Source organism: Fundulus heteroclitus, chromosome 3, assembly GCF_011125445.2.
Source record: "Fundulus heteroclitus isolate FHET01 chromosome 3, MU-UCD_Fhet_4.1, whole genome shotgun sequence".
Lineage (NCBI taxonomy): Eukaryota > Metazoa > Chordata > Actinopteri > Cyprinodontiformes > Fundulidae > Fundulus > Fundulus heteroclitus.
In genome coordinates this window covers 22,115,878-22,138,051 of record NC_046363.1, presented here as the reverse complement: position 1 = coordinate 22,138,051, position 22,174 = coordinate 22,115,878, and the positions used below count along the sequence as shown (strand labels likewise).

Sequence of the window (22,174 nt, the reverse complement as noted above, 5' to 3'; positions counted from 1 at the left end):
GGGGTCCGGGCATCTCGAGGTGCTTGTGGCTCAGGATGAGCCTGGAGCAAACTGCGGCGGCCCTGCAGGCCAAAAACGATCAATTGGCGCAGGAAAATTATCATCTGAAGACGATGCTGGGTCTGCTTCAGAGAAACGATCTGAAAGCCAGGATGCCCAGCGGCAGCAGCAGCAGCGAGGACACACTGGCTGATTTGATAGGTAAGATTTCCCTCTGTCGCTAGGTGGCAGCATTGGCTTGGTTTAGATCCTGTGTGTGTGTGTGTAATATAATTAACGCGTTATTAATATAGTGACATATTTTTATTTACATTTGTGATAACATGGTCCGGCTGTCTTAAGAAGAAATGATGGGACGGTAAAATCAAAAGCAGTTCTCAGGTTTAATGTAGCAGAAGATTTAAAGCATGATCTAAACTTTAACGTCTTTGGCGCCTGGAAAGAAAATGTATAACTGTTTCCTAGCAACACACACTTTAATCTCTTTTCCTTTTATTCCTGCTATAAAACTTGTTTTGAATAAATAGAAACAAATATAATCAGTGTTGTATAAAGTACTGAAATCTCGGAGTCAAGTAAAAGTATCTCTCCAAAATATGACTTTGGTAAAAGTCCAAGTCACTGACTGAAATGTTACTTGAGTGAAAGTCTTAAAGTATCTAAAATGTCTTGTACTCAAGTCTGAAAATTACTGTAAAAATAGATGTACTCAAGTAATGTAATAAAAAGTATAAGTAAAAAGTAAAACAAAGCACATGTAGTTTGAATGACATTTTTTAGATTTTGGTAAACTTTGAAAATTAAATTCCCTTAAAATAATATAAACAACCAAGTGCAGGAGAAATTTAGACCAAGTTTAGACAGAAAATACAACCTTTTTGTAAGCTTTCAGTTTTCCTTCTTCAAAGTTATACATAACCAAGTGCAGGAAAAGGGGGTGTATACTAAGAACATGGTTAAGTGATAAACCAGGTCAAGTTAACCTACAGGAAGTGGTAAACCTGCTAATAGATATAGCTGCAGGTATCATTTAGTTAGGAAAATTAGGACTCTCTGCTATTAGATGCTTTACCTATACCACAAGGTTAATTTAACCTGCTTTACCACTGAACCAGCTTCTTATCCTGTTGGTGGTGATGAACAAGCCCAGGCAAGTCCCCACTTTGTTGCAGTCAATCAGAAGGTGGGGTCAAAACACTTGCGTGCGAGTCTCTCTCTCTCTCTTTTTGTAACGAGTAACTAAACCAAACATTGAAAATGTATTGGAGTAAAAGTATGCAATTAAGGTCAGAAATATAGTGAAGTAAAAGTAATAAAAAAATGTTATACTCGAGAAAAGTATAAAGTACTCCAAAATATACTTAAGTACAGTAGTGAAGTATTTTTTCTTTATTACTATACAACACTGAATATAATTGTACGTTAAGATGGATACTGAGACAAGCACAGGGTAACCAAAAAAAAAAGGGTAACCAAATGAATCAAACGACCATTATCACCCTTTTGTCGGAAGCACCCGTTCACCCTTCTTTTTTGGTTATGGAAGAAGAAGGCAAAAATGTCAGGAGTCTAAATAAGTTATAAGAATTTTTGCCGCCTTATATACGTTCAAAATGTACAATGAAACATAATTGTGTTTTTCTTGCCTGTAGAATATCAGTGAAGTAGAGTCTTCCTTTGAATATGGGACTAATGGCAATGAGCAATGCCTGTTCTCCAGTTCGCGTTTAGCCTAAGCTGAGCTTGCTCAGGGATAGTGATGAACATGACCACTTCCATTACTGCTACGGTTTTAAATCCGACGTTTGCCACAACATTAAATTACAGGTTTCGCAGCAAACCCGTCATGTGGACGGAAACATGTCCGCTGCTAGCTAGCACTGGTCCAGCTAGATTCAGAGACCTTTGTTTTGGGGATTACATGTTCTTATTTATTACATCTTAGATTTTGCAAGGCTCTTTTGACTTTTATTGCTTGAATGTCATGATGTACAACACTAAGGGAAATTAAAATGATGGACTGAGCACAGATGAAACAATGCACAACCATGTTTACAACCCTATCTCCTATTCTTTTAGGTCTATCCGTTTTGTTTCTGATTATTTAACAACGGAGGAAGTGGTTAAATCGTATTTGTTGCTACACTCTGCAACGACGTGCCTCAGCGGTGCTTTGACACACATTTTACGTACCGTTACTGATAAAGCCTTTCTTCCTTCTTTGTTTTGTGCCTAACAGCCGGCAACAAGCCGTCCGGCCTGTGGCAAAACACGGTTGACGAGCAGCACTTCAGGAGAGATCTGAAGCAGACCAGGCCCAAACTGGAACACAGAACGTCGTCTCCTATCAACTTCAAGTCTTTCCTCCAAAGCTCGGTGCTCAAAGATGCCGAAGAGGCGGCGGAGCTTCAGACCCGCCAGACCGATGTTGCTCCCTGTGCCTCAGGTCTCGCATTCACAGGACATTTTAAAACTGTCGTTACGTGTGTTTGTGCATTCTTTTCAGCTTTTTTTTTATTATTTTTTTTATTATTTACAGGTCCAACGAGGCTGTTTGGTGAGATTGCCTATCAGCTGGACAGGAGGATTCTGTCCTACGTGTTCCAGGCTCATCAGAGGCTCTACGGTTTCACACTCCTCAACATACCAGAGAAGATCATTGAGGTGACAAACTCTCCCAGCGGGGGAAACCTGTAGGCATGGGGTTTAAAATCTGTCTGGAAACGAATTGCTTATGATCAAGTCCAGCCAAGGGGGGGAAAAGTAGAAGTTTTTATTTCACGCGAGAACAACATTTCGAAAGTAAACACAGACTAAAACGTGCCTCCTTGAAAAACCAGGCAGGAAGTAATAATGCTTTGTTCCTCTTTTCGCAGGTGAGCACACACCCTCTGACGGGGAAGGTGGATGGGGCCTATCAGCTCCACCTTTCCAAGAGGTACACAGAGCTCATGGAGCTGCTCGGCCAGCTCGGCTACAAAGCAGCTCTCCACCCCGCTTTCTGTGAGTTCGTTGTCAATACATATGGGATTCTGAAGGAGAGGCCGACGAGAAGCAGCCAAGAGGCCAGCTACAACGATCCAGATTTTCTGATGAGTCTGATAGAGAACGCCGCTCCGAGGAGACTGCACAAAGACCTGCTGCTGTTGCTGTCTTGTCTCTGCTACATGGCGGCAAAGGACAACAAGCCTCTCCTTGCGTGGTAGTCATCCCCGCACCCTGGCAGAATTTGCGCCTTTGTGAAATAAATAGTGAGATGTGAGAAATATTGCATTGATACTTTAGTTTGCAGAGAGAACTACGTTTGCCACTCTACAAGCAGATTAGCTTGTAGTAGTTAGGCATGGCCAGACGAAAAGCAATAAAGGGTTTCTTATGCAACGCACTATACAGAAATGTTCATAACCCTTAAAGTTTAATTGCATTTTGTTGAATCACAAACACAAACCTCAGTGTATATTTTGGGGATCTTATGTAATCCACCATTCAAAATGATGGATAATTGTAAGTTGAAGGTAAAATCCATCCATCCATTGTCTATATGTGCTTATCTGTGCATGGTCGTCTGGTGCCTAGTGGTCACTGGGCGACAGGCGGGAGTAAACCCTTTGACAGGTTGCAGTCGATCACAGGTGAATTGAAAAGGACTTTGAATTTTTTTTTTTCCAAACTAAAATCTGAAAAGTGTCGTATGCAATTGGATCCAACCCCCATTTTGCTGCAATTAGAGCTACTACTGTAGTAATACAGCGGCTGAATTTTTGCAGAGTCTTCTTTTGCACCATTCGCTGAAGTGTTATTGTTTCACCATGTCCCGTCTACGGTGAAGCACCCTCGGTGGACCCTGTTCTTTTTACCCAGTCAGGCGACCCCCACTTACTTATTACCTTAAATGTAGGACGCATAAAACAGACAAGTATGCTTTTAGTTATATTTTATCTACGTAAAGACAGAGAAACAGTTACAGTCACACCAGCGCTGATGGGCTCCTGATCGGCAGGAAGCCTCGATTGCTCATCACACAAACATTATATAGGTATCTAGATACACACCCATACAAGAGCTGTACACATCCAAACTGCATCATCAGTAGAGAAACTGTGTCACCTCCGGGGTGGTATCTGATAGACATGTGCCAATCTTTTGGGTCAGTGCCATCTAAGTGTGCCATGCAGTTCTGGGATAAACAGCTCGTTCCACTTGACCTCGTTGATATCCTAACAGAAGCTTAGCAGATAGATGGAGAACATCCATTTTCCAGATGAACATCTTCCCCAGATTCCCAGTTGGATTTTGGTCCTGATTTTAGTCCATAGCACATTAATATGCTTTGTTATAAACCATTCACAGCTTTGGGTGTATGTCAACGGTCGCAGTCCTGCTTGAAGATGAATCTTCAGCCCAGGCTTGTGTCTTTTGCAGCTTTTTACAGAGTTTTTTTCCCTCCAGGATTTGTGGAAAGGTAGAATTAGGTGCTAAAAACGTTTGAAAGGCACTGTAAAAAATATAAATAAAAACATTTAGAATGTAGCACAAATAGACTTGAACTTTAGATTGTTCATCGCTAAATAAGTAAAATTATATCAATAAATATATAACATATATTTGAACTGGACTTGAATTAAGGTGGTATATTGGAAAATAATTCCACTAACCAGCCAAACAAATAAATTAATAAAATTGCCTTTTTTTAATCTATCAGCCACCTAGAGAACAGAGATTTAGAGTTGAATGACGCAAAAAAAGCAATATATTGAAACATTAAAACATAGCAACTAAAATTGTGCTTTTTATCCTCTGCAGTACGAGGCCTTTTTTTTTTTTGCCTCCCTTCTACTAAAATTGATAGAATCAAATATTTGACAGGGTCAAGTAATGACATAGGCTTCTAGTTCTGTGATCAAGTCAATTCTGAACAGCTAAAAGTCACATTTTGGATCCCTGCCTTAAAACGAAACTCAAATAACTCGTTGAGGTGGAGTGAGACCATTAAATTATTTCACAAAAAGTGGCCCTTCTGCATCTCATCTATGAATGATGAGAGTAAAATATGATGAGCAAACCTGATGCAGTTTGTTTTAATACCGGTTTGTCCACCAAAATATACTAAAAATAACGCTTCAGTTCTCACTATACCATAATAAGACCAGATTCCCCCCCAAAAAAGGAGAAATCAACAACTGGTAAAAGGCCTTGAAACTGAAATCATATAATTTATGAATAGAAAAGAAAAATGGGGCGACAGTGTGAGTTCCGACATCGACGGGGGGCGTGGCCTAAAATCAGACGGGACAGGAAGCGTTTTTACGTCTCAATGTGCTGCTCCTGCTGCCGCCGGCTGTTTTTTTTTCCTGATTTCACTTCAAAGCCTTCGCCTTTGCAGCGGACATCTGACAAACCCAAAATCGACATGATAACATAGGTAGACGACAACGGGGTGTTTCTTTTTCTTTTTCTTTTTTTTTTAACGAACGGACCCCGAGGTTGTCCCGCTCAGGTAAGACCATCTGATCCAGTCATCAGAAGACAGCCGAGCGCGTTGAGCTAGCCGCCGTCCCGCAGAGACACAGGGTGACGGCGATAGCTGCAGGTTCCTCATGCGTTATGACGCACGGTCATTCATTAACCCTGCGTTATAAAATCTAGGTCCCACCTTACCGAGGGTGTTCGGCGCATCGATATGCGTATCGGTGCTTTAAGTGAAGCGGTCTGACTCACCCCAGCAGCTGTAGACGGTGTTTTTTTCATGTGTAAATACACGCAAGGGTGTGGTGCTCACAACCCTTTATAAAGTGTAACTGATGGATACACAGTGCTCATGTTCATGGCCGCTCCTAAATGCGATCAGGTCTTTTTTTTTTTTTTTTTTTTCCCTTCCCCCCCAAAAAATAAAGGTTATAACCATATGTCAATGCATAAGCATTGGGAGAGAAGTGATACAAAAAAGTATTCAGGATTCAGGAATGCTTTTCCTCACTGGGTCACTTTACAGCCCTAAATGTCAAGGCGTTCAAGATTGTGTGTGAGAAACTATCATCAAAGCAGTGCAAGTGTGTCTGATGTCACCTTTAAGGCAAGGCGACATGACAGTAGTTGTGTTGCGTGTCTTTGATTGTGCCACTGCGTGCACGGGCATGCAGTCAAAAAGCCAGTCATTCCTGGGAACTCAAGTTCAGACGTTTATAGTGTGGGCATAATGGTCTGTTTTTCTCCTGTTTTAGAGCCCGATGGAGCTGTGGGGATAGAGGTTCTCCCACTGGAGTGAGGCCACAACCGGACACCTGGATGCTCTTCAACCTTGTTTGTGTTTAGAGGCAGCGGAGAGCCATGGTTCTGCGGGCGTCTCCGTTTCCCAACGGCCTTGTTGCCGGTCTCCACGCCGTCGGGTGGACGTTAATCGTGCCGTGCTTCTGGTACCTCGACCGCGTCATCGCTGTGTGCAAGTCCACCACGAAGGAGAGGGCCGAGCGACAGGAGCAAGAATGCTACCTTCACCCCCTCAAGGTCTTCTTCGGCTCCATCTTCTTCTTCCTTTTTTTCCTCCTCACAGCCCCCATGGCTTTCCTGGGATTCCTGCTCTGGGCGCCACTCCAGGCCTGCCGCCGGCCGTTTTCCTACCACCGAGCGGGACCGCCCTCGGCGGAGAGAGAGACGAACCGAGGCTTTGAGCAAACGGGGAAGGCGTCGTTCACCTTCGCCTCGGCCAACCTGTGCCTCCTAACGGACGGCCTGGCTCGCTTCAACAACCTGGCCCACACCCAGCGGAGGGCCCACGAGATCGGCCAGTGCATCGCGAAGAGCGTCGGCCGAGCCCAGGTGGTCATCACGGTGGAGTCCCCCAGCAGCTGCGGCCCCCTCAGCCCTTCTGACAGCTTCATCCCCAGAGTGAGCTCAGATCCAGACGGAGGTCATGGCCGTGAACCCGCCGAAAGCTCCGCGTCCTCCGATGACGCCGCGGACCCCCTGACTGAACCGTCGTCCTCCCAACCCAATTACAACGAGAACTCCAACAAACAGGGGCGGTCAGATCACGAGGGCCCCGACGTCTTGCTCTCCAAGCGTCCCCGCCAGCAGGACGAGGAGCCCTGGGAGGTGTCGTCCTTGTTTCCGGCCAACGTCGACATGCTGTGTCTGGAGGAGGTGTTCGATAAGAGAGCCGCCAAAAAGCTCACCGGTGCACTTCAGCCGTTGTTCGGACACATCCTGTATGACGTCGGCGTGTACGCCTGCCAGCCGCCGTGCAGGTGCTCTTCTTTTAAGTTCTTCAACAGCGGACTCTTCGTGGCCAGCAGATTCCCGGTGCTGGAGGCTCAGTACCGCTGCTTTCCCAACAGCCGAGGGGAAGACGCCCTGGCTGCCAAGGGGCTGCTCTCTACTAAGGTGCCTTGGTTTGGGTTTTTTTCTGCGCTAATGTATTATAAAAGTCCCTAAATAGTTAAGAGGTAGTTAGAGCAGGATCCTCTAATTAAGCTTTAATACTTAATTAAGGAGGAGGCATAAAATTTCATAGAAATACTTTCAAACCAGTTATTGAATAAAACAAAACTTTTGTAACCAGAGGTGCACCGATCCCGGCTTTTCTTGGCCAATGCCGATTTCCTGTTTTTTTCTGAAAACGAACCTAATGCGCCTAATCCATAAAACAGAAAAACGCTGCATTTTTTTTTTTTTTTTTTTTTAAATACAGACAATAGTTTTTAATCTATTAGAGAATGGAGGAATTAAAAAAAACATTCCCACTTATGCTTAAAAACATGTGGTCTTTTTTTATCTGTTTTTAAATTAAAAAACAAACTAACACATCTTTCAGCATTTTACCTGCTATTCCTCAATCACAGGAAAATATTTCTTATCTCTGGCAGATTAATTGGTGCGACTCTGTAGTTATGAAATGAGTCATAAAGGATATGACATCTGAAGCATGCTATTGTTGTCTGACCGTGTTGTGTACACACACACACACACAAATCTATCTATCTATCTATCTATCTATCTATCTATCTATCTATCTATCTATCTATCTATCTATCTATCTATCTATCTATCTATCTATCTATCTATCTATCTATCTATCTATCTATCTATCTATCTATCTATCTATCTATCTATCTATCTATGCAATTTTTCTTACAGTTGCCCTAAAATAAGAAAAAAACACGTGTTTGTCAAAATCCGCAGGTGCTAATTGGGCAGAACAAGAAAAAGAAGAAGGTGGTCGGCTATTTCAACTGCACACATCTTCATGCACCAGAGGGCAAGTCCCAGCTCCGTGTTCGGCTCTATCAGATGGACTCACATTCTTAAAAAAAAGAAAAGAAAAGAGTCAGCTTTGTTGACAGCTTTGCCTGTGTGGTCCCCAGGTGAGGGAAAGATTCGCTGTGACCAGCTGGACATGGTCACCAGGTGGATCGGGGATTTTCAGACCGCCCACAGACAGCCTGACGAGGAGGTGGTCTTCGACGTGCTCTGCGGGGATTTCAACTTCGACAACTGCTCACCCGGTCCGTCTCTTTCGTAATCACGGCTGGTATTTTGTCAGGATTTTGGACATTTTCCTCAGCGTTGTTTTTTAAACCTATTTTAAGCATGTAATCTGTCCTGTCCAGACGACGCTTTAGAACAGAACCACTGTTTGTTTGAGGAGTACAGAGATCCATGCAGAGCAGAACCTGGCAAAGAGAAGCCCTGGGTCATTGGTTGGTATCATTCAAATCTTTAAGACTAGACCACATGCAAAAGTATTCACACCCTTGATTTTTTTTTTCATGCTTCTCACTTCATTGAGGAAGTTTAAGATCAAATCCACACCACAGTTTTTCAATTAAATGTTCTTTTTTTGTTAAACATCAAATCCCAGGTTTTGGGTTGTAACGTGACAAAATGCGGTGAAACTCGAGGCGTATAAGTGCTTTTGCAAAGCTCAATACTTACTTGTGGCAACCGTTGCCAGTTCTGGTCGGACAAAGTTATGACTGTGTTGCTTTTCCTGAAGGGACTCTGCTGGAGCAGCCTTCTTTGTACGACGATGATGTGAGCTCCCCAGAAAAGCTACAGAGGTGTTTTTATTTTTATTTTCTCTCAGCTTTCTTCTGTTTGCTCCAGCGGCAGAAATATAAGAGTGGCATTATCTGCATTTTGTCTGTTCCCCATGGTGACGGGTTTTCTTCGTGCCTCTGTAGGACTCTGCAATCAGAGGAGCTGAGGAAGCAGTACATCTCTCCTCCTGTTCCTAAAGAGGGCGTCCCTCTGGTTTACCCCGAAGCGGGCCAGCCGTGGATTGGACGTCGGATCGATTACGTTCTCTACCGGGAAACCTCCATTTCAAAGCTGTGCAGAACAGTACGTGCTACCTCTGCTCTTTTCCCCTTCAGACGGTGTTTCCTCTGCATCGTCCTATCAGAGGTGGTAATAAACCGAGAGTTCAGCTGATGTGAAGCGAACATATTTGCTTTTTCTCCGCGCAGGAACTTGAAGAGGTGACCTTCATAACTCAGCTGGCTGGGCTTACCGATCACATTCCTGTTGGCTTGAGGCTGAAAGTCACGATGGACTCCGACTACGATGATGAATGAGCAAACTTTCAAAAGTACTCAACTTCACACAGTTTTACTTAAGCTGTTTTATTGACATACTTGAATTTGTAATTTTAGGGAAAACATTTACTCACTGGTACGTTGTCGCCTCGGGTGGAAGTTATTTTTGATCGGTTTGTTATGGTTTCACATTTCGTACACATTTTATATGTTAAGAGCTGCTCAGAGTTGTTGCATTAATCTTTTTTTTTCTAAATCTATATTTTAATAGACCAAAAAGAAAATGAGAATACATGTTATTCTTTCTATTTTGCCTTTAATGGGGCACCAAGTAGGGTGCGGAGTATCCGACTCTTATACTCTGTGACCACAGGTGCCATTAAGTGCATATCCTTTGCATGCAAGTTCATAAATTTGTCACATCTCAAATTGTTGCTTTTCAGGTTCGTTTATGTTTGTGTTGGTTTTGTCAAATCTCTCTGTAGTGAATTGATTAGTAGGATTACTAATAAGTTCCGTTATTATCTGTTCAATAATTTGTGTCAGATCGGTTTGGATAGCTGTTTTCCATTAATAAATGGAATTATGATTTGAAAATGGCATTTTGTGTTTTATGTTTTTTTATATTAATAAGTGATAAACATTTATTAATGCTCTGAAACAATTTTGAAAAAACAGTAAACCAGAATACATCCATAAGAGGGTTAGATATTTTCTTCATGGTGACAAAAGTATTCTGTCACCTGCATTGAACCTTGATGTCACTTGTGAACTTCAGTAAAATGTCCTGTTCTTAATCCCTTTCGTTCAAACTGATGTTGGTCCACCCTTTGCAGCTATAACAGCTTCAGCTCCTCTGGGAAGGCTGTCCAAAAGGTTGTGGAGTGAATTTATGTGGGTTTATGACATTTTCCAGATGTGCATTTGTGAGGGTGCACACTGTGTTAGATGAGAATGCGTGGCTTGTTATTACTGCTCTAATTCATCTAAAAGGGGTTTTGTCAGGTTGAGGTCACGACTCTGGACAGGCTAGTCAAGGTCACCCACACAAAACTCTCTCATTCATGTCTTTATGGACTTTGATGGAAGAGTATGAAGACTTCTCCAAACTGTTCCTTCAAAGTTGGGAGCATGGAGTTGTTCAAAATATCTTGGTCTGCTGAAGGATTAAGAGTTCCTTTCACTGGAACAGCTTCTGAAAAACAACCCCACACTAGAATACTCCCTCCACCAAACTTTACACCTGGCACAATGGAGTCTTTGTAGGATCCTTTCCTTTAACCAGAAAAAATAAAAACTCCTTGTGATTGTCCAAGAATTACCTGGCCAAGACAGCAGAGTGAAACATGCAACATGACCAATTAACAAGACCAAATACACAGATGCATAAACAACATTTTCACATTTCAAGAAATAATAATGAAAATAAGTGAAGTACCCTGGAAATATCACATAGCAATAAACATTTGGACAGACTGCAGAAGTTAAAGTGATTGAGAGACTGAAGAAGATGAAGAATAAATAACAGTGGCATTGGCATAAAGATGGGACACAGCATCAGGCAAGTTTTCACACAGTGGGCCTAGTACGGAGCCTTGAGGCACTCCCTTTAAAACGGGAAGGGATGAAGAAGAGGACCAAGTAGCTCCTGGCAACTGCCAAACCCAGACTCATCCATCAGACTGCCAGATGCTAAGGACCATTTCTGCATTTCAGAGAACACGCCACCACTGCTCTAGATTCCAGTGGCAGAGAGATTTACACCACTGCGCCTGGCATTTTGCATTGTACTTGGTGATGTACGGCTTAGATGAAGCAATATGGCCATGGAAACCCATTCCACGAAATTCTCTGTCTTTGCGTTAATCTGAAGGCCACATGAAGTATGGAGGTCTATGGCAACTGATTCTCCACAAAGCTGTCGAATCTGCGCCCTATGCACCTAAGCACCCTCTGGCCCTGCTTCATCAGTTTACGTGGCCAGCCACTTTACAGCTGGGTTGCTGTCATTCCCAACTGCTTCCACTTTGTTTACTACAGAAAGTTGCCTGTGCGATATTAAGGGAGTGAGGAAATTTCCTGGGAGCGACCCATTCTTTCACAAATGTTTGTAGAAACAGGCTGCATGCCTAGAGGTGCTTGATATTATACACCTGTGGCCACTGAAGTGATTGGAACACCTTATTTCATTTTTGCATGGGTGAGCAAATAGGCCTACTTTTTAATATAGTAGGCCTACTACAGATGATGATTCGGGTTATTATGATGCCATTGAAGATGTTACTACTCTGAAACTGCTCAATTTGGTTTTATAAGGTTTATAAAGTTAAAAAGATGGAGTTATAAAACTCCATCATAAATCAAGATAAACCATTTGTCAAACGCGTGTTTATAATCCTGCCTTGTAAACCGAAGCGCTGGTTGGTTTTATTTTGTCTCACCGCCAGAGGGCGGTAGCTTCAGCTAGCTGGTGCGCCGCACAGAAAACAAAGAAGAACTGTACAAACCAATCAGAATCCAAGGACGCGATTCACTTCCTGTTTTTAATCGCTCGTGGAGAACATCGACAGCGGGCGACAGTTTTGCTCTGCAGCTTAAAAATGAACAATATTCTGTGTAGATCCAGGAGGCTGTTGTCTTCAGCGTGTCGGAAAAGTGCTTCATTAGACCAGTCGGCTGTTTCTAGATGCGTCAGTTTGTTATCCAAAGCTCGGTGCCACAGAGTTACTGTGGCTTTATCCTCAGGTCAACAACACTGGCGTCAGGGAGCGTCTCTCAGGTGTCCCTTTGAGCCAAAGAGATGTTACACAGACACAGGTGATAGTAAACTTACAGAAAGAGCGGAGAAATTAGAAGAGGAAACCAATCAGGTGGAGAGCAACAGGAGTAGCATAAACTCCCAGAGCCAAGGTAAGCCATGCATGCATCCATCCAAAAATAATATATATAGTCCTAAATCATTTTTCTACGTCATGCAGTGGGAAAAAAAATAAAAATCAGTGCCCCCATTATGATGTCAGCATGCCACACAAGGCATGATTTAGATCTCTCAAGATGGTTCACTGCAAAATGAGGACATGGTGTTGCCTTAAATCTGGTACTGCCCGTCTGTCATCTGATGTAGAGAAAATCAAGGCATTAAATCTATATTTATAAAACCCGAAGCAACTTTTTTTTCTTCCTGAATTGAGGGAGATTTATGGATGGAGTTAAAAGAGGGCATGAAGGTCGTTGGTGTGAGAGTGGAAGATGCATAAAACATTGTGTTAGATGGAGACAGATGACTGGGGGCAAAAATCTGACTTTTCTGTTTTCATGATCCTTGACGCGCGTCATTAAAAGAGAAGATGATGGAATTCAGGTTTCAAGCTATAGATAAATCAATCAATCAATCGACCAGCAATAAGGATAAGCCGATTTTTTTTTTTTTTTTTTTTTTTTTTGGCTGCCTGTGATCGGCAGGTCAAATACTGAAGATTTTCATTTAAGTTTCTTGTTTGTTACAGTCATTAAAACTAAGAACTCCCAATATTTTTGGTCTGTAAATGAATTATTACACTCAGTTAATGATCATGGGATGAATACATGCAAACTAAATATGCCTCCAAATCCTTAGAGATGCAGGTAGTGATTTCCGGTTTCTGATCTGCAGATTACAATTTTGGCCAGTTTGGATTTTGTTTTTGCTATTACCGATCCAGAGGTTTTTGTGTAAATTAATTTCAATGCCAAAGTTACATGTAAACATTTTTTTTACCTAAAGAAATGCTGCTGAGGCTTTAGTTCCATCAATTGTACTATAAAATGAATTTGACTGCATTGTGTTACTGCTAGGAAAGAATTAGAATTTATGGTGATGAATATAAATCTGGCTGAGTACGTACATTCTTTATAAATTTGATCTGTTTGTCTTGTTAGAAACCTTTTAGATTGCATTTGTTGTGAACTGTATAAATGTGATGAAGGGAAATGAATTGAGTGGTGGCTTTTGAATCCAAGAAAATGAAAGGATTAAAAAGATATTCCCAGATAAAACAAACATTTCCTAACATGCTGTTTGGTGATGAGTTCGCAGACAGAAAAAAAGTGGGAGTTTTTAGCTTTGAAACAGGTGGAGAACAGAAAATGACAGATTTTCTTTTTTTCCCCTAGTATTTGACCTGCCAATCAAAGCAAAATTGGCCAGTTATTCTCACTGCCTGCTGATTGATTGGTACAGCACTCACAATTTTGAATAGAATCTTATATAGTGATTATTTTAATAGGAAACCAGTTATTTTTACTGTTATACATTGCTAAATTTTGAAAAAGTTGCCACCCAGTTACATAAAACACATGGTATTTCCGCTATTTTCCCCAAAATCAAACATAGAATGCTGCACAAAGTAGTTCGATTCATTCATTACGACGGCAGCAGTTTCATCAGTGCATTGTCCTAAAATCTGTCTGTTTTTGAATATTTTCAGTCCAAGAAGTTGTTTTCTTTTCTCTCCAGGATTTTCCGAAGTGTTCACCCTCAACGTCCTGGTCTCTCTGCTGCGTCAGGAAAACGCCGTGGACCTGTGCGTGATTAAAGTGCCGGATCATATCCAATACGCAGAGCACTTCATCGTCGTCAGCGGTGTATCGCCGAGACATCTCCGTGCCATGGCGCTTTATGCTATCAAAGTGGTAACTATTCCCGATTTGCTCTCTATTAGATAGATTAGTAAAAGCAGCCTGCATTTGTTTTCAAAGCCTGTGTTAAGAGTTGCTCTCCTTTCAGTACAAGTTTCTGAGGAAAGATGGAGAGCCACATGTCAAGATTGAAGGCAAGGAGGCAGAGGACTGGATGTGTGTGGACTTTGGTGTGTTAACCCCCTCCTGAAGAAACTGCTTTATGCCTGCCAGTGTTCGCTGTTATAGAAATTGACTTTTTTCTATTTATTTCTCAGGTAACATCGTTGTTCACTTCATGTTGCCTGAGACCAGAGAAGTGTATGAACTGGAGAAACTGTGGACCCTGCGTGCCTACGACGAGCAGCTGAAGAAAATTCCTGCAGAGACGCTGCCAGAAGATTTCATATTTGATGGCGAGCTGCCAAAGTGACTGGATATCTGAACGGCGCCGAATCATTGAACTTTAAATTGACTTTTTCAGTAACTGGTAAGTGCATATGCTTTTTGTTTTAAATGAGGAACTTAAAAGGAGCAGTCCTTCATTTTCCTTTTTTAATCAAGTCGCTACTTCGCCACACTGTTAAAGTTTCTAAACATGGATTTCTACCTCCTTAATGTCTGCAGCACAATCCCCATTTATGGTTAAGTCTGGTAAAGATATTAAAAAAGCCTTAAAATAAATACATGCTTTAGTATTTCTGCCAATCTCACAATTTTGTTGCAATTTTCTACCAGGGAGAATGTTCTTTTAATTTAATTTTACCTCCTTTACTATCCGGTTCACCGTGCGAGGTGACAAGAATAACATGACTCCAAGTTTATTTCTGTTCCAGTTGATTTAAACTTTCTTTTTGCTGACTGTACAGGACTGTCTCAGAAAATTAGAATATTGTGATAAAGTTCTTTATTTTCTGTAATGCAATTAAAAAACATGAAATGTCATACATTCTGGATTCATTACAAATCAACTGAAATATCGCAAGCCTTTTATTGTTTTAATATCACTGATTATGGCGTACAGCTGAGGAAAACTCAAAAATCCTATCTCAAAATATTAGAATATTTCCTCAGACCAAGTAAAAAAAGAAAATTATAACAGCAAAACAAAATCAAACATTTGAAAATGTCCATTAATGCACTCAGTACTTGGTTGGGAATCCTTTTGCACAGATTACTGCATCAATGCGGCGTGGCATGGAGGCAATCAGCCTGTGGCATCGCTGAGGTGTTATGGATGCCCAGGATGCTTCAATAGCGGCCTTTAGCTCATTTGCATTGTTGGGTCTGGTGTCTTTCAGCTTCTTCTTCACAATACCCCACAAATTCTCTATGGGGTTCAGGTCAGGGGAATTGGCAGGCCAATCAAGGACAGTAATGCCATGGTCAGTACACCAGTTACTGTGAGAACCTTATGTCGTCTCTTAACCACTACCATACTTGTGATTTAGTTTACTGAACCAAGCTGAGTGTTTTTCAAGGCTCAGGAAACCCTGCAGTGTTTCGAGTTAATTAGACGATTCAAGTGATTAGTTGAATAGCCTACTAGTATACTTTTTCACAATATTCTAATATTTTGAGATAGGATATTTGGGTTTCTTAAGCTGTAAGCCATAATCAGCGATATTAAAACAATAAAAGGCGTGCAATATTTCAGTTTTGTAATGAATCCAGAATGTATGACATTTCATGTTTTTTAATTGCATTACAGAAAATAAAGAACTTTATCACAATATTCTAAATTTCTGAGACAGTCCTGTAAGTATGAGCAAACTTAGACCAGAAGCTATTTTCTTGTCTCCATATCCTGACCGCATCTGCCTCATTTGAATGGAATGTGCTCCTGTCTTTCCCATTTTGAAGAGTGGGTTTTTGTTACATTGAATTTGTATTCCAGGGAAACATAGCATTGGAGATTACTAAGTAAAATAAATAAATAAAAAAATCAACATATCCCCTTTACCAAGGGAGGCAATAAATGTAGAGGGGTCTGTAAATTAAATCTCTCTGGTGAAGTCATTTGCTTGTGTAACAAAAAAAAAAAGTATAACAAAAAAAAATTATTTGAGGAGAGGTTTTTGTCATATCTGGATGTTTTAAAATAAATGAAAACAGTTTTTAACTCCAGCTGTAGTAATTGTGTTCTGGGAGGGTTGTATTTGGATGTTCATTGAAATTTTAGACTTCAAAAATATGTTGGTGATTAACCACGATGTGAGTTGTCCATAGCTTCACCAGTGGTTGGTCTTTAGAGTTATATTCAAAACAAGCAATTATCTTAGATCCAAATGTTAGATCTCAACATTCAATATATCTGTAAGATCACAAAAAATGTTAAAATCTGGATTATTTTACGTAGCATCACAACATTGCTAGAAATAGAGAAAAGTAAAGCGATATTGAGCTTGTACCGTAGCAACTCTGAAATATAGAAATACATAGGTACTGACATAAATGGTATTTTGCAGACATGATTCTAATTCCATCAGTCAATATTTATGTATATGCACCACTTTTAAGAAAATAAAAGTTGAGAAATGGATAGTAAACCGATTAAATTAGTTTGTAGGACTGAGGAGGTGTTGTGCCCTTGATGAGAAGAGGAAACACCAGATGTTGACATAAACATTCTTCAATCCTGATAAGAGTGATCCAGTTAAACCACAAACATTAAAGAGAGGGATAAAAAAAGTATTGTTAAAGTAAATCCTGCAGTTCATGCAAACCACTTAATTTATCACTGTAATAGAGTCATTTGAGGAAAGTAACTGAACTAATGTAAAGCTAATTGAAGTCAAAATTTAAAAAAAATTAATTAAACTACCGTGGACTTAAAACATGTTCTAAGATTTGACTAAAAGCCAAATCAAAAAGAAACATTTGTTTCTGCTTTAACCCCAAACTCACAATCAATGAGTAAATAAAAGGCGTGTATTTAAAAAAAGATTTATCTTTACAATGTTAAGATTTCAAAATATACGTGGTAAGAGAATGGTTCACCAACAACACCTGGAAAGCTGTGCAGAAGCAAATTAAAGCAGTTTGCACCCTTTGTGGCCTTCCAATTGCCAGACTGAGTCACAGCAATTCAATGTGAGCAAAAAAACGAGTAGAAACTAAGCAAAGCAAAACTATCTCAAATTGATGTTTTCTCCTAGTTCTAACAATTTGACCGGGTCTCACAGGAAAAGCGATGTTGTTGGCCAGACTTTTACGCCTGACATGCATTAACCCAGCACTTACGTGCACTGAAAGACCGACCACTGGCTATAGGTTCTGCATCACAGAACCACTCATCTCCTTTCTTTAACAACAAAACATAGACAAGGGTCAACACTGTGGTTTACACATTTATACCTAATGTCTGTACACTGTGAGTGCTGCAGTCCAAGTCAAATCACTGCGCGCAATCACTGGCAATAAAACTGGTTCTAATCCTGAGGAAGCGTTTTTAAAACCAAGTTAATGCTGAAAATAGAGAACGGAAATATTGGGACGAGCTTTAACAATTGAACAAAATGGCCTTGGGTTAGGGAGTTTTGTCTCTCCTGTTTCTTCTCGTTTTCAACACAGACATGGAGTCTGGTAAGTATTTGGTCCCTCGTCGCTGCCTTCACCCCCCTCTATGCAGTAGGGCAAAAAGTATTTAGTCAGCCACTGACTGCAGGTTCTCCTACTTAAAAAAGGTGAGGGAGGTCTAATTTTCAACATAGGTACGCTTCGACTATGAGAGACAAAGCCTAGCCAGTCTCCAGACCTCAACCCCATAGAAAATTTGTGGAGGGGGTTGAAAGTCCATGTTTCCCAGCGACAGCTCCAAAACATCACTGGTCTGGAGGAGATCAGCATGGAGGAATGGGCCAATATACCAGCTGCAGTGTGTGCAAACCCGGTGAAGACTTAAACGTTTGACCTCTGCATTGCCAACAAAGGTGATGCTACAAAGTATGGAGTTAAACTTTTGTTATTGACCAAATACTTATTCTCCACCATAATTTAGAAATAAATTCTTTAAAAAGCCTACAATGTGATTTCCTGGATTTTGTTTTTCTCATTTTGCAGTTGAAGTGTACCTATGATGAAAATTACAGCCCTCTCTCACCTTTCTAAGAAGGAGAACTTGCAAAATCAGTGGCTGACTAAATACTTTTTTGCCCCACTGTATACCACAACCGGCTTTCAGCACTTGGCTGACCAAACTTGTTGATAAATCCCTGCGTCTAGTGAACTGAGTTAATGTTTTCCCTAGGTGATAAAAAAAACCCCCGTAAGCCCCTGATTCTCCCACCAAATTAAATGCAAGAGATTACCTGAGATTCTGGGGTGGGATAAAATGCAGCGTAGTCTTACAGTAAGCATGCAACTTTGTCTCCCTATTCTCAGCAGCAAGCAGGAGATTACTGCGGTGGACATGCATCAAAGCAATAGAAAACCTGTTGAGGGCACAACTGGAAATAAATCATAAATCATTATCTTATGTTGGTACATCGCCTTTCTAATACCATCCTAGGCAACTGCCCATATGGCCCATATCAAAAACTACCACTTGTTGAGGATGAAAACTTTAAAAAGTTCTCTTAATGAGCCTCTTCAGTTGCCCATACTACCTTGATTCTTAATATAAACTTTTTTTTTTCTTTTTCTATTTGAAATTGTTGGTTATAATGTGTGATGATGACCACAGCTAGGTAATGTCCTCACAGTTTTATTTCTAAACCATGGATAATTACAAGTGGTTGGCTGTTTTGCCAAATCAACGGTAGGGTTCACCTCCAGCTCAGTTATAAAAGCTAAATTATGTAAACATTTCTGAGACACGCCATGTTCCTTTGGTCTACACAACAGCTTCCTTATGCAGCCTTTAAGCTTCTCTGAACTCCTAAAACTATGTATTTATCAATCATCATCTGTTTTTTGTTTTGTTTTATCTAACATTAAGGGTCACAAGTTTAACTGATATATTGGTGAATTGTGTCTTATTTATACATTATCTGCTCTATCTTTATATCTGCAGATTCTCGCTTCTGTCAAACTGGAGTCTGGTCGCTTGTCAGATAAAACAATAAAACTGGGTTTAATACAGTTTAAACATGATTAAACACCAGATGATTCATTCTCTCTGTGTGCTCAGGAGGGTTGAGATACTCTGAATCCATTACTTACTTGTTAATCATACATGCAATCCTGTTTGCAAAGTTAGTTACAAAAGAGGGGCCTGCAAAAGTATTCACATCCCTTAAGCTTTCACTCAATTTATCACACTGTAGCCATAAACCTCAGTGTATATTACTGGGATTTTATGAGAGAAGCAGAGCATCGTTGTGATGTGGAAGGAAATACAAATAAAAATCTCTGAAGTGGGCCAAATGTATCAATTCCCCTGAGGAAATAAATTATGGAACCACCTTGTGCTGCATTTAAAGCTGCAAGTATTTTGGATGATGTCTCTGCCAAGCAAAAGTTACATTTTAAAACCTTAATGTTTTCTGTTTTTCAAAGGAGATACTGTAAATCAATCGCTTCCTCTGTCTGGGTTTATTATAAAAAGTTCACAAGAAGTATGTTAAAATATGCGAGGGATCAGTGTAAAAACCTTCCTTTTTTAAGTCTGTCAAAGCCTTTATTCTTTTGTTTTCTTTCCATGTGCTGTGCTGTGAGTTTCATAACATCAAGGTTAAAGGCGTATGCTTTCATGCTGGAACAGGGACAATCTTGTAATTCGCTCTGTTTCTTATCTATTCAAAATTGCTTCCTCCAAGAGGGACATTTGCAGCACATTTTCTTTTCATGTTTATAAGATTTAGTCATTCAGCTTTAAAGGGTTTCCAGGAATTAGCTCATGTGTATTGTTCTCCTTAGAAATAAAATCCTAATCAGCAGGTCAGAAAACCAGCAAATAGTTTTGACCAGTTAAACTCTGTTGGTCAATGTCTTGTAATTTTTTAGTTTTTCTAAATTGAAGACCTAAATCTAATAAACACAAATTGCTACAGATTTCCTTGATAGAGGAAATCCTCTTGAATGAAACAGAAAATGAGAAAATTATGAGATTATCCCCGTTCCTGCGTCAAAGCATTCACCCTTGACCTTAAAGAGGTTTTACTAAACTCCAAACAAAGCACATGAAATAAAACAAAAAGGCATGTCTGTTGATAATTTTAGGTGCTGAAAAAATAAAACATGAATTTTACAAGGATCTCTCACATGTGGTGGCCATGAGGCCTTTTACCAGCGACAGGGAAGCTGGTCCAAGTTCATGTGGAAAAAGGAAGAAGCTAAATATTAGGAAATCCAGGAAGACGACCTGTTAGACTGAAACAAACAAACAAACAAATAAACAAAAAGAAAATCTTGAGACTGGGATGGAGGTTCATCTTCCAGCCGGACAACAACCCTAAACATGCAGCCAGACCTACATTAGAACAGTTTAGATCAAAGCATATTTAATCTAATACAGTTTATTCATATAGCATGGATTTAAAATCTCACTTCCTCACAGTACAAATAAGTTCAGTTAATATACAGAAATGTATACTCAAATAATTTCAACCACCATGTCAACTGATTCAAAGTGAATTATATGAATTTCAATTTGATCCTAACTATAGAAAACATAAAGTCACATTCAGTTTATTATGGCAGGTTTTTTTAATCAAAGGAGAACCAGCTGATTGCCTCGTAAACATAAATGTAGCGAAACTAGACAGCAGGTGACATAAACTTGTTCATTTAGAGCCAGTATTTAGTACAAGTGCACATGAAATCTACCATTTTAAAAGGAAGAAACCTCCAGCAGGTTCAACGTGAGCTGCAATCTGCTGCGACCGACTGGAGGTTTAAGTAGACGGATACAGATAAACTGTGACAACTTCCACGAAAAAGAAACTGGACAGTTTTTTTTCCTGTTTATCTGGGGCCTCATTTATAAAGCCTGCGCACGCACAAAATGGGGCCTGAAACTTGCGTGCGTCACTTTCCAGCAAAGGTTGTGTTTAAAAAAAATAAACAGCAGGAAAATGTGCGGTCATCAATGCAACTCTGACCCATGCGTCGGCTCATTTCGGAGACGGGGGAAACAGGCGACTCATATGATAAAGTGGTGAACTGAAGCCAAAATGAAGCCATCATAATTCCTCTCAAAGTTCAATTTCACTTGATTTGATTATAGAGCGACTTCATCATAAGCATTCATGCTTGGGCTGGTGAGCCATAACCATACATAAAGATGCATATAAGCCTTAAATAAAAGTCCACACAACATTTCATCTGGGTTTTGTACCTTCACATTCTTTCCCCCTGATGATCACCAGGGTGACGTGTGCCACGGATTAACAGATAAATCGTGTTTTTCTTTTAACGTGGACAACATATGTGCTTTTATATATTATACACATGCCCTAAACACCTCACTGTGATTTATTTTCACAGTTTCTTCTCTTTTTCTCTCTGGTTGCCTTTGCACTATCAAAACAATTGATCAGCTGACTCATCTAATTATACATTAGCATTTATGTAGGGGCATTGCATCGACTATTTATTATTAAATCTGAGCGTGCAGGGGGCTAAACATGAGGAGGAACCTGGTACGCAAACGTTCTGGTGCAGCTGTGATCTGTAAAGGAGAATTGAGTGCTGGTGTGCGTACGCATGGTTTTTATAAACCTGAACACATTTTGCCCTACGCCATTTCCTTTTCTTTAGCGTGCGTTCACTTTTAGTATGAATTTGATGCTTTTTGATGTTTTGATGTTTTTTTAAATAAGACCCGTGGTGCTTGAAGCCCGATCTCTGATAATCGTCTCTCCAGGATGATTTTCCAACTGTCTGTCAGGGTTTAGGTTTTGATCAGGCTTTTGTTTACTTTTTTTTTTTCAGTTTTTCCTCCTTGTTTGGGTTTTAGTTATGATTTGACTTTATTTTCTGTTAGTTTTCAGCTCCTCCTTCCCCTCACTCAGCTTTCCCTTCACTCCCTCTGCAGTCAGCCA

The 22,174-nt window shown here is 40.4% G+C and overlaps 3 protein-coding genes across 3 annotated transcripts; all 3 read left to right on the top strand.

Moving 5' to 3' along the window:
* The first annotated feature begins 6 nt into the window (after positions 1-6).
* Positions 7-3,266, top strand: LOC105926339 (speriolin-like protein). Its single transcript, XM_012862617.3, has 4 exons — positions 7-201; positions 2,240-2,446; positions 2,540-2,664; positions 2,877-3,266. Exons 1-4 carry the CDS (start codon positions 36-38, stop codon positions 3,204-3,206), a joined length of 828 nt encoding a protein of 275 aa, XP_012718071.2. The 5' UTR covers positions 7-35; the 3' UTR covers positions 3,207-3,266.
* Positions 3,267-4,706: 1,440 nt separating this feature from the next.
* smpd5 (sphingomyelin phosphodiesterase 5) lies at positions 4,707-10,133 on the top strand. The gene is made up of 8 exons (XM_012862614.3): positions 4,707-5,497; positions 6,222-7,380; positions 8,179-8,254; positions 8,361-8,501; positions 8,607-8,696; positions 8,993-9,056; positions 9,180-9,339; positions 9,465-10,133. The coding sequence occupies exons 2-8, from the start codon at positions 6,328-6,330 to the stop codon at positions 9,570-9,572; spliced, it is 1,692 nt and encodes a 563-aa protein (XP_012718068.2). The 5' UTR covers positions 4,707-5,497; positions 6,222-6,327; the 3' UTR covers positions 9,573-10,133.
* Positions 10,134-12,054: 1,921 nt separating this feature from the next.
* malsu1 (mitochondrial assembly of ribosomal large subunit 1) lies at positions 12,055-14,868 on the top strand. The gene is made up of 4 exons (XM_012862618.3): positions 12,055-12,443; positions 14,029-14,204; positions 14,299-14,380; positions 14,468-14,868. Exons 1-4 carry the CDS (start codon positions 12,134-12,136, stop codon positions 14,620-14,622), a joined length of 723 nt encoding a protein of 240 aa, XP_012718072.2. The 5' UTR covers positions 12,055-12,133; the 3' UTR covers positions 14,623-14,868.
* Positions 14,869-22,174: the final 7,306 nt, after the last annotated feature.

What these genes read in the sequence shown, in the direction of transcription:
- malsu1 (XM_012862618.3), top strand. Translation starts at nt 12,134, where the DNA reads ATGAACAATATTCTGTGTAGATCCAGGAGGCTGTTGTCTTCAGCGTGT. An exon ending in CATAAACTCCCAGAGCCAAG is followed by an intron (nt 12,444 to 14,028) that starts GTAAGCCATGCA and finishes TTTTCTCTCCAG; the next exon opens with GATTTTCCGAAGTGTTCACC. An exon ending in CGCTTTATGCTATCAAAGTG is followed by an intron (nt 14,205 to 14,298) that starts GTAACTATTCCC and finishes CTCTCCTTTCAG; the next exon opens with TACAAGTTTCTGAGGAAAGA.
- LOC105926339 (XM_012862617.3), top strand. Translation starts at nt 36, where the DNA reads ATGAGCCTGGAGCAAACTGCGGCGGCCCTGCAGGCCAAAAACGATCAA. An exon ending in TGTTGCTCCCTGTGCCTCAG is followed by an intron (nt 2,447 to 2,539) that starts GTCTCGCATTCA and finishes TATTATTTACAG; the next exon opens with GTCCAACGAGGCTGTTTGGT. An exon ending in TACCAGAGAAGATCATTGAG is followed by an intron (nt 2,665 to 2,876) that starts GTGACAAACTCT and finishes CTCTTTTCGCAG; the next exon opens with GTGAGCACACACCCTCTGAC.
- smpd5 (XM_012862614.3), top strand. Translation starts at nt 6,328, where the DNA reads ATGGTTCTGCGGGCGTCTCCGTTTCCCAACGGCCTTGTTGCCGGTCTC. An exon ending in CTTCGACAACTGCTCACCCG is followed by an intron (nt 8,502 to 8,606) that starts GTCCGTCTCTTT and finishes TGTCCTGTCCAG; the next exon opens with ACGACGCTTTAGAACAGAAC. An exon ending in TTTCAAAGCTGTGCAGAACA is followed by an intron (nt 9,340 to 9,464) that starts GTACGTGCTACC and finishes TTCTCCGCGCAG; the next exon opens with GAACTTGAAGAGGTGACCTT.